This window comes from Siphateles boraxobius, unplaced genomic scaffold, assembly GCF_051911475.1.
Source record: "Siphateles boraxobius isolate OS27281-9 unplaced genomic scaffold, OSU_SipBor_1 119, whole genome shotgun sequence".
NCBI lineage: Eukaryota > Metazoa > Chordata > Actinopteri > Cypriniformes > Leuciscidae > Siphateles > Siphateles boraxobius.
In genome coordinates, this window is record NW_027508721.1 from 2,984,353 (window position 1) to 2,996,760 (window position 12,408).

At 46.5% G+C, this 12,408-nt stretch overlaps 1 protein-coding gene across 1 annotated transcript in view; it reads left to right on the forward strand.

Moving 5' to 3' along the window:
- The window catches only part of npy1r (neuropeptide Y receptor Y1), a 35,080-nt gene extending 24,287 nt beyond the window's left edge, over positions 1-10,793 (forward strand). Inside the window, exon 2 of the mRNA XM_077204581.1 lies at positions 10,278-10,793. Within this exon, the coding sequence (XP_077060696.1) occupies positions 10,278-10,694 (417 nt within the window). The 3' untranslated portion in view covers positions 10,695-10,793. The remainder of the gene's footprint in view (positions 1-10,277) is intronic.
- Positions 10,794-12,408: the final 1,615 nt, after the last annotated feature.

Here is a 12,408-nt window from a genome sequence, read left to right on the forward strand (position 1 = left end):
ACCAACGTGGCCCCTCCCACACAGTTAAGCAACACTGAACTGAATGAGTGGGGAATTGCAGCAATGTGATTGGTGCTTAGGAATACACTGCCGGCTTATGAATGCGGGCATAATAATAAGGACACAACATAGAGAATAGATAGCTTTATATTGCTAATAACTCACGCTTAGTCGGAACCGCGGCTAGAGTGTGCGCCACTAGGGGCATGTCTAGCCTAGTCCAATGACAGCTCAGCTTTCTCTCCCTGTACTGACAGTACATGCGGTGTGAATGAAGGAATATTCAAGTTATAGAATCTCGCAAACGTATTACGCGACGACCAGCCTGCCGCGAAGCAAATGTCCTGGATAGACATACCTCTCGCCCACGCCCATGATGACGCCAAACTCCTAGTGGAGTGGGCGTGCACTCCTATAGGGCAAACAGCTCCCCGAGAAGTATAAGCCAGTCGCACAGCCTCCACTATCCAGTGCGATAGCCTCTGTTTCGACAGCGCGCCGCCTTTCTTGGCACCCGCGAAGCAGACGAAGAGCTGCTCTGAAGTTCGAAAATGGCTAGTTCTGTTCACATAAGCACGCAGGGCACGCACGGGGCACAAAGCATCCTTCTGAGACTCTGAAATACTGGCCACATCGGGGCAAAATGCTGGAATTGTAATCACCTGGGCTCTGAATGGAGTTGAGAGCACTTTAGGCGAGTATCCGCGCTTGGGTAAAAGTCTGACCATGCAATCTTCCGGTCCAAACTGCATACATGCACTGTTCACTGACAGAGCCTGTAAGTCCCCCACTCGCTTACCGCAGGCTAGCGCGAGCAAAAACGCCGTCTTGAATGAGAGAACTTTGATGTCACTAGACTCAGCTGGTTCGAAAGGCGGGTCAGACAGCGCACTAAGCACTAACGACAGGTCCCACACCGGCACCTGACGAGGGCGGGGGGGGAAAAGCCGCCTCGCTCCCCGGAGGAAACCCGTTATCAAAATGTGTTTCCCCACTGAATGGCCATCTACATCACGACAAGCAGCAATAGCGGCCACGTAAACTTTCAGTGTAGATGGCGAACTGCCAGCATCCAGACGCTCCTGTAGGAAGGTCAAAATAATGGCGATATCGCAATTCCTGGGGTCCTCCTTTTTGTCAACACACCAGTTAGCAAACACCCTCCACTTTAGAGCGTATAAGCGCCTCGTTGAAGGGGCTCTAGCCTCTGCTATTGTCTGTAGTACCCGCTGTGATACTCCGTGCTGATCTGCCACACGTGCAGGTCCCACAGCTCCGGGTTGGGGTGCCATATGGTCCCCCTCGCCTGAGATAGGAGGTCTCTTCTCGGCGGTATCCGCCACGGGGGAAAAAGCGCCATGTTCACTAGCTCCGGGAACCACGGCTGGTTGGGCCATCTCGGCGCTACCAGAACCAACGCACATCTCTCCTCCCTGATCTTTTGCAGCACCAGCGGCATTAACTTGATCGGAGGAAAAGCATACTTCCGCCCCTTCGGCCAGCGGCTCGACAGTGCGTCTCCCTTTAGAGGGGCCGCCGTCAATGCAAAGAACAGCGGGCAGTGGGCGTTCTCCTGCGATGCGAAGAGATCGATCTCCGCTTTGCCAAACAGATTCCAGATCATGTTTACCGTCTGCGGATGAAGCCTCCACTCCCCGTGCACAATGCCGTCCCTGGACAGCATGTCCGCGCCGCAATTCAAACTGCCCGGCACATGTACTGCTCGAATCGACAGTAGTACTTTGTCCGTCCATAATAATAGCCGCCTCGCTAGCCCCTGCAGGGATCGCGAACGTAAACCTCCCTGGCGATTTATGTACGCCACCACTGCCGTGTTGTCCGTTCTGATGAGAACATGACGGTCTTTCACAAATGGGAGGAACCCACGCAGCGCTAGATGAACCGCTTCCATCTCCAAGCAGTTTATATGCCAGCGCGTCCGATCTCCTGTCCACGTACCGAATGCCGGTCTGCCATCGCAAAGGGCTCCCCAGCCTGACAGCGACGCATCCGTAGTGACCACTACGTGTCTGACCACTCTGCCCAAAGCAGCTCCCTGCTCGAACATGGTCGTGCCGAACCACGGTGCTAGAGTCTCCAGACATGAACGCGTTATAACAAGGCGTTCCGTTCCCGCTCTCCATGCCCGCGGCTGTACGCGCCCCTGTAACCAGTGCTGAAGCGGTCTCATGTGTAAAAAGCCCAGTCTGCAGACGGAAGCTGCAGCTGCCATTAGACCGAGTAGCCTCTGAAACGTTTTTAAGGGGATGGCTCTGCCTTGAACGAATAGGGCTAACACTCTCTGAATCGACTGGATTCTCGCCTCTGATAGCTTCGCGATCATAGTGCGCGAGTCCAGCACCATACCGAGGAATGTGATGGACTGGCACGGTTGAAGCGCGCTCTTCTGCATGTTCACAGACAGTCCCAAATCCGTCAGGTGAACGAGGAGTCTGTGTCTGTGTTCCACAAGGACACTCTTCGAACGCGCGATGACTAACCAGTCGTCGAGATAGTTCAGAATGCGCATTCCACTGAGCTTCAGGGGAGCAAGCGCTGCATTCATGCACATTGTAAACACACGGGGTGCCAGGGCCAGCCCGAAAGGCAGCACTTTGAACTGGTATGCCACACCCTCGAAAGCAAACCGAAGGAAGCGCCTGTGATGCGGGGCTATCTGAATATGGAAGTATGCATCCTTTAGATCCACTGCAAGGAAGTAATCGTCGGGCTGAATGTGCGCGAGGATCTGCTTCACTGTTAACATTTTGAACGCGCGTTTCGCGAGCGCTTTGTTCAGTAATCTCAGATCCAAAATAGGGCGCATACCTCCGTCCTTCTTTGGTACAAGAAAATAACGGCTGTAGAAACCGGAGTTTTTTCGCTCTTTGGGAACTATCTCTACTGCTTGTTTGGCCAGGAGAGAGGAGATTTCTTCCCGAAGTAACGGGGCGCTCTGTTCTGACACCTCTGTCAAAATCACACCGCCGAAGCGGGGTGGTCTGCGAGCGAATTGGAGCGTATAGCCGCGTTTTATCGTGTTTAACACCCACACTGAAGCCGTCGGTAATGTTGACCACGCACTCAGGTGACTCGATAGGGGGGGCTTTAATGAATGCTGCGGCGGGGGCTGGGCGCCAGCCACCGGGGAAGCATTGGCCGCTATATTGAGGGCAGATGGCTCGTCCGCGGCTCTTAGCGCGGGGACATAAATAACCACCTTCTCGGGTTTCCCCGAGCTTCCGCTCTGCGAAACGTCTCCCGGGGGAGAGGTTTTGCTTATGGCGCGGGTAATAGTGTTGGGAGGAGGAAAGCTCTTTTGCTGAGACATGTAATGCACTTTGTTTATTGAAACAGAACACAGCGGTTTCAAAATCAACACATTCTCGTCGAACTCTGGGCGGGAACACGCCCTCTTTGCAGCGGGTCCGACGAACACGTCCCGCGCTCCCTCCTCCCCGACACACGCATCAGGAATGCCGCTCCTTTTTGCCCGCCGGGCGTCCTTGGCTACTAGAGGCCGGCTTCGCACCGAAGCGGGGCTGCTTCCTGAACTGCCTCTGGCGGAAGGGGGGCTCTGGCTCGTGACGTTCTGCCGCGCTCGGGGGCGCGCGTCTGGTAGGTCCCGCTGGGCGCTGTGCAGAGGAAGATCTGGATCTCGCCGCCGGGGGGGCTTGAGACCGTTTCGGCAGCAGATGCGGCATCATTCTAGACTGCTTGACGGTCTCTGCGTACTTGTCGGATAACGACTCCACCGCAACACCGAAAAGGCCCGTGGGGCTTACCGGAGCGTCCAGGAACTGCCTTTTGTCAGTATCGCGCATCCCCGACAGCGTTAGCCACAGATGGCGATGCAGGGCCACAAGACTGCCCATATTGCGTCCGATTCCCTGAGCGACCTTCTTAGACGCCGCCAGAGCGAGATCTGCCGCCGTGCGCAGTTTCCTGAGCAACTCAGGGTCCGGGCTTCCCTCATCCAGGGACCCTAGGAGTCGCGTCTGTAAAACCTGCAGGATTGCCATCGTATGGAGGGCAGATGCTGCATGTCCCGCAGAAGTGTAAGCCTTCTCAGCCATGTGGGCAGTAGCGCGACATGGTCTGGAAGGCAGTTGGGCGGTCTTCCAGCCAGGAGAAGACGCCAGATGAGCCGCGATGGCATCCTCGACGGGAGGCAACCGTGCGTACCCTAATTTCTCAGCTCCTTCCACTGTAGTCAGCAGCTGGGTACCTTGTGCATGGGCTCGGGCTGAGTAAGGGGAGCGCCATGATCTGGTGAGCTCCTCGTGGACCTCAGAGAAAAAGGGGGCGGGTCTCCGCGGGGCTTCAGCTTGACGGCCCGCGCCGAGGAAGGAACCGTCCATCCATCTTTTCGACGGCAGCTCCTTGGGAGCCGTCCACTCCAGCTCCATATCTGCCACCGCCTCTGAGAGAATGGCCATTAGCTCCGCATCCAAAGAGGCGGGGGCGCCTTCAGGCGGAGACTCGGACCATGCTCCGGGGTCGGAGGCATTGGTGGACATGGCGTCGTCATCGTCGTATCCAAACGAGACCATTTCCCGCGCTTCCTGAGGAGGGCGGTAAGAGGCCTCAGAGTAAGTCACGGGCTCTGCCACGTGAGGATGGCGTGGGCCTTGGGTCGACGACAGCGCCTCAACAGAACCCGCGGATGGAGGTCTCTGCTGTCTCCCGGTCCGCGGCTCGACGGCGGCAGACTGGGGAGAGGAAGGAGACACAAGGTCGTCGTTACGTGTAACGGCCAGCCTTGCACGAAGGATCTTGATGGGAAGCTCCTCACAGGCGGGACATCCCGATCCCTCAAGTGCCGCCTCAGCGTGGTCCCGACCCAGGCACAGCACACAATGTTTGTGTGCATCCGGGAATTCGATGGGTCCACCACACGTGCGACAAAGAGACATAGTAGAATCCACCGGAACGCGAGAGGGGATAAAAACTCCTAATTTTACTCCGCTCTGAATGCGTAAATCAAACGGTGAAACAGACTCGAGTGAAGAAAAAAGATTCTGAGGTTTTTGGCGCCCGCCGTCACCTATATTGAGCAGTGTCAGCCAATCAGGTGATGGCGGGACTGCCATTGGCTATTTGCAAGCAAAAGAGTTATTCTATCAGACTTCATGATTCGAGGAAAATGGATTTCCCCCATACGTAATGTCGAGAGACCGACTCGATAAGGGAACGGAATGTGTTGTGGAAAAAGATGGGGAGAAATGCGGCCACAAAATCACAGGAAAAAACACCACAAACTTTAAAATAATAAATATGTTGTAAATTCAAATCAGAGCATCTTCCGTGTCTGGAATGGATGTATTCATGAGTCTATAAGGTAATAATAATATAATAAGATAACCTTGTTTGAAATGGGTTTAGCTAAAAGTAAATTTTGGTTTCGCCTATACTACTAGGTACTTATGCTATATTGACTGGGTTAAACATAATTGCATTAGTAAAAAGAGACTAAAATACAATTTTCATTGACTAAACTAGACTAAATGTCATCAGTTTTCGTAGACTAAAACTTGACTAAAGCGTCATCAGTTTTCGTAGACTAAAACTAGACAAAAATAGTCATGGATAATTCTGACTAAAATAAGACTATGTTTAGACTTTTAGTCGACTGAAACTTGACTAGACTAAAAAGAGTACGAATGTGACTAAAACTAATAAAAATTAAAATGACAGCTTGCCACAAAGACTGGACTAAAACTAAAATTAAAACAGGCCGCCAAAAACAACACTATAAACAAGCAACTTGCATTTCTAGCACAGGGCCCCTGATTAACATTTTGTGGGAAACAGGTTTTCAAAAATATTTTTTAGAGGTTTTTAAAACTATGACAATTCCTCCTTTTCCTTTTACCTGTCTTCTGTTTGTTGTTAGATTGGAATAAGAGAAATTGCCAAACATTTGCTTTGATTTGTTTTTGGCATATTGAGTGTGCTTCCAAAGGCACATTAATCTCTGACAACACCACTATTTAGCTTGCAACGTCATGTTTGCAGCCCTTAAAGAGGGTCCTGTTGGTATTCTGCCCGTCAGTTTGTGTTGATTCACTAATATAAAAGACATAGAGCCTGAAAACACACACACACACCGAGATCATCATCTGAAATGTCAGAGCAGCTTTTTCCCCCACTGTGTTCTTAATGATGGTTTGCCCTCAGGTCAGCTATAGTTTTTGAGCTCTGGCAAACATGTCATAGGGTTGTGTACCATGGTTGTTGGTGGAGGGTGTTGATTTTAGACTGCAAATCTAATTAAAATATATACTAAATGTGGATGTGTACAAACTTTTTGATAAAGATCACATTAAAGTGCCCCTATGATGCTATTTAAAGGTTCCTAATTTTGTTCTGGAGGTCTCCTACAATAGGCCACATGCAACCAAGATCAAAAAGCACTTTCATTTTCTCAATATATACATTGCAGTATGCTCTCTTCTCACAGTGTCTGAAATGGTTAATAAAGGCTATGTACACATTGTCTGTCCAATTTAAATCTGATCTAAATTATTAACTGTCCACACTGCGTATCGCAACTGTTCAGATCCGATATGTGTGTCCCATGGCACTCTTTAGTTTTCTGGAATATCTGCATTGGTTTCTATGGCAATGACATTGCGTTGGTAGGTATACGCCAAAAACAACAACAACTGCAACATGGAGGGGTTTGCAATACTGATGCTGTTTTATATACAACATGACAATGTATAGCTGCCCCCTGGACTTCTGTGTCTTATGAGGCAGTGGCAGAAATGTATGAGGCTGGTATGCGCAGCTTTATTCTGTGCTGTCGTCTCCACCGGTCTCGAACTTCAACATGTCTCCATTATAATGTAATTTTCTGCTCGACCAGCACTGCAGCGACTTAGCAAGTTTCCTATAACAATGTCGGACATGTTTACTTTTTACATGGCACGAGGAAGTGACATCTGAATATAATCAGATTCCAATGGGGTTCCAATTGGATATGCAAAAGAATCGGACTTGGACGGACAGTCCGAGGCTACGTTCACACTGTCAGTCCAAATCCGATTATTTGTGTATCTGATTGGAATCTAATCTAAAATTATTGACGTCCACACTGTGTACCGCAACTGTTCAGAACCGATTTGTGTGTCCATGCAGCTCTTTCATTTTCAGGAATACCTGCATTGGTTTCTACGGCAATGCAACATGAAGGGGTTTGCAATAGAGTTGTCTTGTTTAAATTTGTTAACATTACAATGTGTAGCCGCCTCACTGGTCTACTGCATCTTCTGTGGCAATGGCAGAACCGGAGGAGGCTGGTATGCGTGGCTTTATTCCGTGCTGTCGTCTCTTTTGGTTTACAAACATCTCTCCTTTATATTGTCTTTTTCTGCTGGTCCGGCACTTTGGAACAACGCAGCCTTGTTTCAGCAGCGATTCCTATAACAACGTGTGACGTTTACGTTTTACGTGGCGTGAGAAAGTCTACGATCAGACGTAGAACTACGATCAGAGCAGTCAGACTGAAACAGATTTCCAGAAATGTGATTTGAATAGGATTTCAAACCACAAATGGATGTAGCTTGAAACGGATTTGAAAAAATTGCATTTCATGTGATTTTTTGCCGTAAACACTTGCTAAATCTGATCGGATTTCAATCTGATATGCACAAAAATCGGATTTGGAGTAACAGTCTGAACACAGCCTGAATGAGGCTTAAAGTATTCCTTCCTTTCAGAGAACCTACTCTGCTTTGATTGGTCAAAATCAAATGATTTAGTCTGTTTTAATTGGTTGTGACTGGGAGTTCAAAGTGAATGTTTTAGAAGACGACATGCGGGTATTATGCAAATTTGTTACAAACCTTCATAGGTTTGTGCAGGAAGTAAGACTGGAAATATTGACGACTCGTTTCAGGCAGTTAGGAATCAGTTCTTTCGTTTTGGAGACAGTTTTCTCCCAAATATACACTATGTACGAATGCACTATGTACTCAATCGTGTAGTTTATGAATTTTATATGGTTATTTTGTCATTCAATATCAGAGTCTGATAGCCCCTCCCCATCTGCTACGTAATATGTAAAGCTGAAACATTTGAGTGCATGTAATGTCTAACCTTCCCCGCTTAATTTTTTCAGTTTATTAAGTGTATCATCTGGGTATTTAAAGTGCACTTTTTATTTTTGGAATTTTCTGTGAACACACTTCTTTCAATATCTGTACTGTCTCTTGTCAAATGCCTTTGATGTATAAACTAATGTTTTACCCTTTTCCAAGATCCAGATTTCAGTCAGAAATTGAGATTCCCTTTCAGTCGCTCACGTTCGACATAACGTCAACGTGACGACGTAATTGGGATCACTTCAGGGAGCCCTATCAACTTGGAGTGTCTACAGAACGAGCCAATGAACGTTGGCGTGCGTGAAAAGCATCACACGCCCCGCAGCGCGGGTATAAACAGGAAGCGGGCGCACGCACTCATTGTCTTTCGCTTCCGAGCCGAGCTTTCGTTTTGACTCTGAGTTCTGCCGACTGCTGCAACGTTGAGACTTCAAAGGAAAGAAGAACTCTGTATCCAGTGCTGGTGTGAAGGCGCGATCAGCGGTGGCTGCGAGCATTACAGCTCACAACTGCTGTTTCCACAGCATTGGTTGTGTGTGTGTGTGTGTGTCTGTATGTGTCGGTCTCAGTGGGCATTTCCTTTTTTAGTGTGTACCCCGATTACACCGCAGCTATCCCTGGGTGCTTCAGCACTGAGAGTTATTTTTTTCTTTTCTATATTTTTTGTCTCAACTAAAAGAGCAAGTGCGTTTCTGGGTGCGGTCGTTCCCTGGCGCTAGCAGATGGCCACAATTGTTGCCTCTCGAGTTTGGGCATTCAGCACGCTGAGGAAGCTTTTGTGAATAGTTCATGTTCCCATTGCGGGAATATGACTATGACAGCACTGAGATCCTGCTTACCTCAAGGGAGATGCAGTCCCCTCGCCTATGCTCCGATCTAGTGTCTATTCTGGACCTCAGAATAGACCTACTTCTGTGCATGGTCAGGGTGATCTGAGGATTACCGTGAGGGCTTCCCCGCCAAGGCAATCTCCGTGGGTCCCTCACGCCTCACAAGCACAGCCGCCATTGGAGCTTTCAAAGGAAAGCGCTGGTCCTTCTCAAGGCGAACGACGCGATCGAGCCGGTCCCTCCAAACGATATGAAGACCGGCTTCTACACCCCGTACTTCATTGTACCCAAGAAAGGCGGTGGGTTGCGGCCAATCTTGGACCTGCGTGTCCTGAACCGGTCCCTTCACAGGCTGCGTTCAAGATGCTTATGCAGAATACCCATACCAGAATATGCTTATACCCTTCGGGCTGGCTGATCGGCTCCCTGCGGTGAGCCCGTGTCTTTCCCTTGGCAGAGTCCGCTCTGCCGTCACTGTCTTTGTAGCCTCCCCCTTCTCAGGCTGGAGCCACCCCAGTGACATTCCATATGTTGCACTGCCCCTCCGGCCAGTCCATATGTGTATTCTCCACATGTTACCTGCCTTCGGGCAGGATGTGGCTTCCGCAGCGTCCCTCTCCCCTGGAAAGCTACGCTTTCCCAGTGTTATCCAAAGAGTTCCACTGTGTGGGTTATAACGTAACAGCAGTTCGAACTCCCTCTACGCAGGCCTTCCGCCCCAGCCAGTTGGGGGTCTGAGAGTCTTGCATAGGGCGCTGGATGTGGCAGCAACCGTGGCGTTTTCCATGGGATCCCGATTACGTTGTCAGGTCGACGTTAAGTTACGTCTCCCGTTCCCTCAGTCAGGGAACGAGGGTTACAATAGTAACCGAGACGATTCGTCAAAAAATTGTGAAAATTATGATAATTTAAACAATGAGTCAAATTAACATAAACCATTTTAATATTTCATGCAACATTTTTTGCTTCATTTTTTTTAAATTACGAAACTCAAACATTATGTTTTTATAGGATGCATAAAATATATATTTTTTTAAATAATAATAAAATAATGTATAAAATACTAGCTTTAGCCATATATTAACTAAACTGATTTTAGCTTTAGCAAGACAAAGGAGTCATTTTATTCCCCCGCAAAAAAAATGTAAGGTATAATTTCCAATGCCTTTATGGTGTTTAACACTATACATTGTTTAATATGTGGTGGAAAGGACACTGTGGTGGAAAAATATTGCTGTTGGATAAATTAAATAATTTACTAACTGTCCACAGAGCTAAAAGTGTTAACATCCTAATATGAGATAAAAATGTACGATTTTTTATCTTCTCTTCCACTCAGATCTACACTCGTCTGCAGCGGCGTAATAACATGATGGACAGAATACGTGAAAACAAATACCGTAGCAGTGAGACAAAACGGATTAACATCATGCTCTTTTCCATCGTGGTGGCATTTGCGGTTTGCTGGCTCCCGTTGAACGTCTTTAATGCTGTCATCGACTGGAACCATGAAGTGGCTATGCACTGTACCCACAATCTCCTGTTCTCACTGTGTCACCTAACTGCCATGTGCTCAGTCTGCATAAACCCGGTGTTCTACGGGTTCTTGAACCGTAACTTCCAGCGTGATCTTCGGGCTTTCCGACTCTGCAAGATTGTGTCAGCACGGGAGAATGAATATGACATGGTTGCCATGTCGACTATTCAAACGGATGTGTCTAAGATGTCACTGAAAATTAGTAGCCTTAATCTCTAGTACAGTTTTCTAAGTGACACTCGTGTCTGTGTTCTGTAAAATGCACTGTCTTGATAAAACGTCTGTTCAGATTTAGTTAAAAAAAAGTGTGCATTTAAAAGAAAAATAGAGTGATTGTTAGTAAACATAACGTTTGATATCATGACTTATGCTATAAGAAAGCAACTACTTTCCAAGATCTGTTTTACAGTATAATTGTAAAATTGTATATACAAATTCAAGCAAGGATGCTGGATACATTACTTGGAAACATCCAATGTCCTGCTTTAGTGAGGGCTCATTGGGACCAAGTACTGTAAGAGTCAGAAGACATAAAAGAAATCGTACGAGGTTCAGACTGAGCTATGATCACTCAAATGAATTCTTCCTGCTGTGTGTTTGAATTTTTGTGAAGAAAGAATAAATGAAAATTAATGCAAAGCCCAAGAGGTCACAAATTCAGCAATGGATTTAAATGTATAATGAATTTCAGCAATTGACAGCAATTTGCAGCAATAAAGTGACCCGACATGGTTCTATTTCAATGGGAATTGGCCATTTCTGACAACACGAGTAACAGCGATTGTTGGTGATGAGACAAAGTTGAGCAGAGTGGCCCGGCAACCTTGCTGTCAGTGTAAACAAGGCTTTTGTTTGTTTATTTTAAGGCAGGGGTGCCCAGTCCTGCTCTTTGGAGGCCATTGTCCTGTTTCCAACCATAATTAAACACACCTGACCGAGGTATTCAAGGTCTTTAGGGGTGCTAGAAACTTTCCAGAAGGATTGGTTACCCCTGATTTAAACTCTTTTTTTTTGCTGTTTTATTTGCTTTGTTTTGATTTGTTTTGTTTTGCTTTGATTTTTGTTTTGTTTAGTTTTTTGCTTTGCTTTGTTTTTTTGCCACTCTCACCTAATCCACATTATATACAAACAAACATATGAATGTATCAGTACACTCTAAATGCTGGGTTGTTTCAACCCATGTTTAGATCAAATATGGACATACCCAATCATTGATTCAAATTTTTAAATTAAAATCTTAAAAGCAGCAGTTGTGTTTGTCCATATTTGACCCAAACATGAAACAACCCAGCATTTTTTAGAGTGTTTTATCAATGTACTGTAGTTCTGCACTGATGCATAATGATTGTTTTGTAAAGTATTCTTTGCTATTTCTAACTTGATAATGATATTAATTTCCTCTACTTGAATATAACATGTTATTATTGAGGTACTGTGCTTACTGACAGATTTTTCAAATATTTTTTAGATTTATTGCTTCAATATTAGAAAAAAATGTTTTGCCAATGTATTGCCTTCATTTGTTTTATGGTCAATGTGGTCAATGAAGTTTTTTTTTTTTAGATTAACATTTGAATTTGTGAGAGCAAAAATATTTTATGATACAGTAATTGTACAGTAAAATACAGGGTTTGATAAAAACATTGAGTATTCCATATATATATATGTTACAATACTTTACCCTCAGAATGATAAATAGAGGGCCATTGAAGTGGTTATCAAGCTCCTCCATTGCTGTGCAGACTGTCATTTGCTATTGTTGGGATTTTTCCAACATTGGTGATTAATTCGTTCTAAATTACTACAACAGTATAATCACAAAATGAGCAACCCAGTGTAAAACAGTACCAGATTATAAAGCAACGCAATTATAGACCTTTGCTATGTCATGTGTATGTTCATGCGGGGAAGGCACTGTACTTTTTGTGTACAG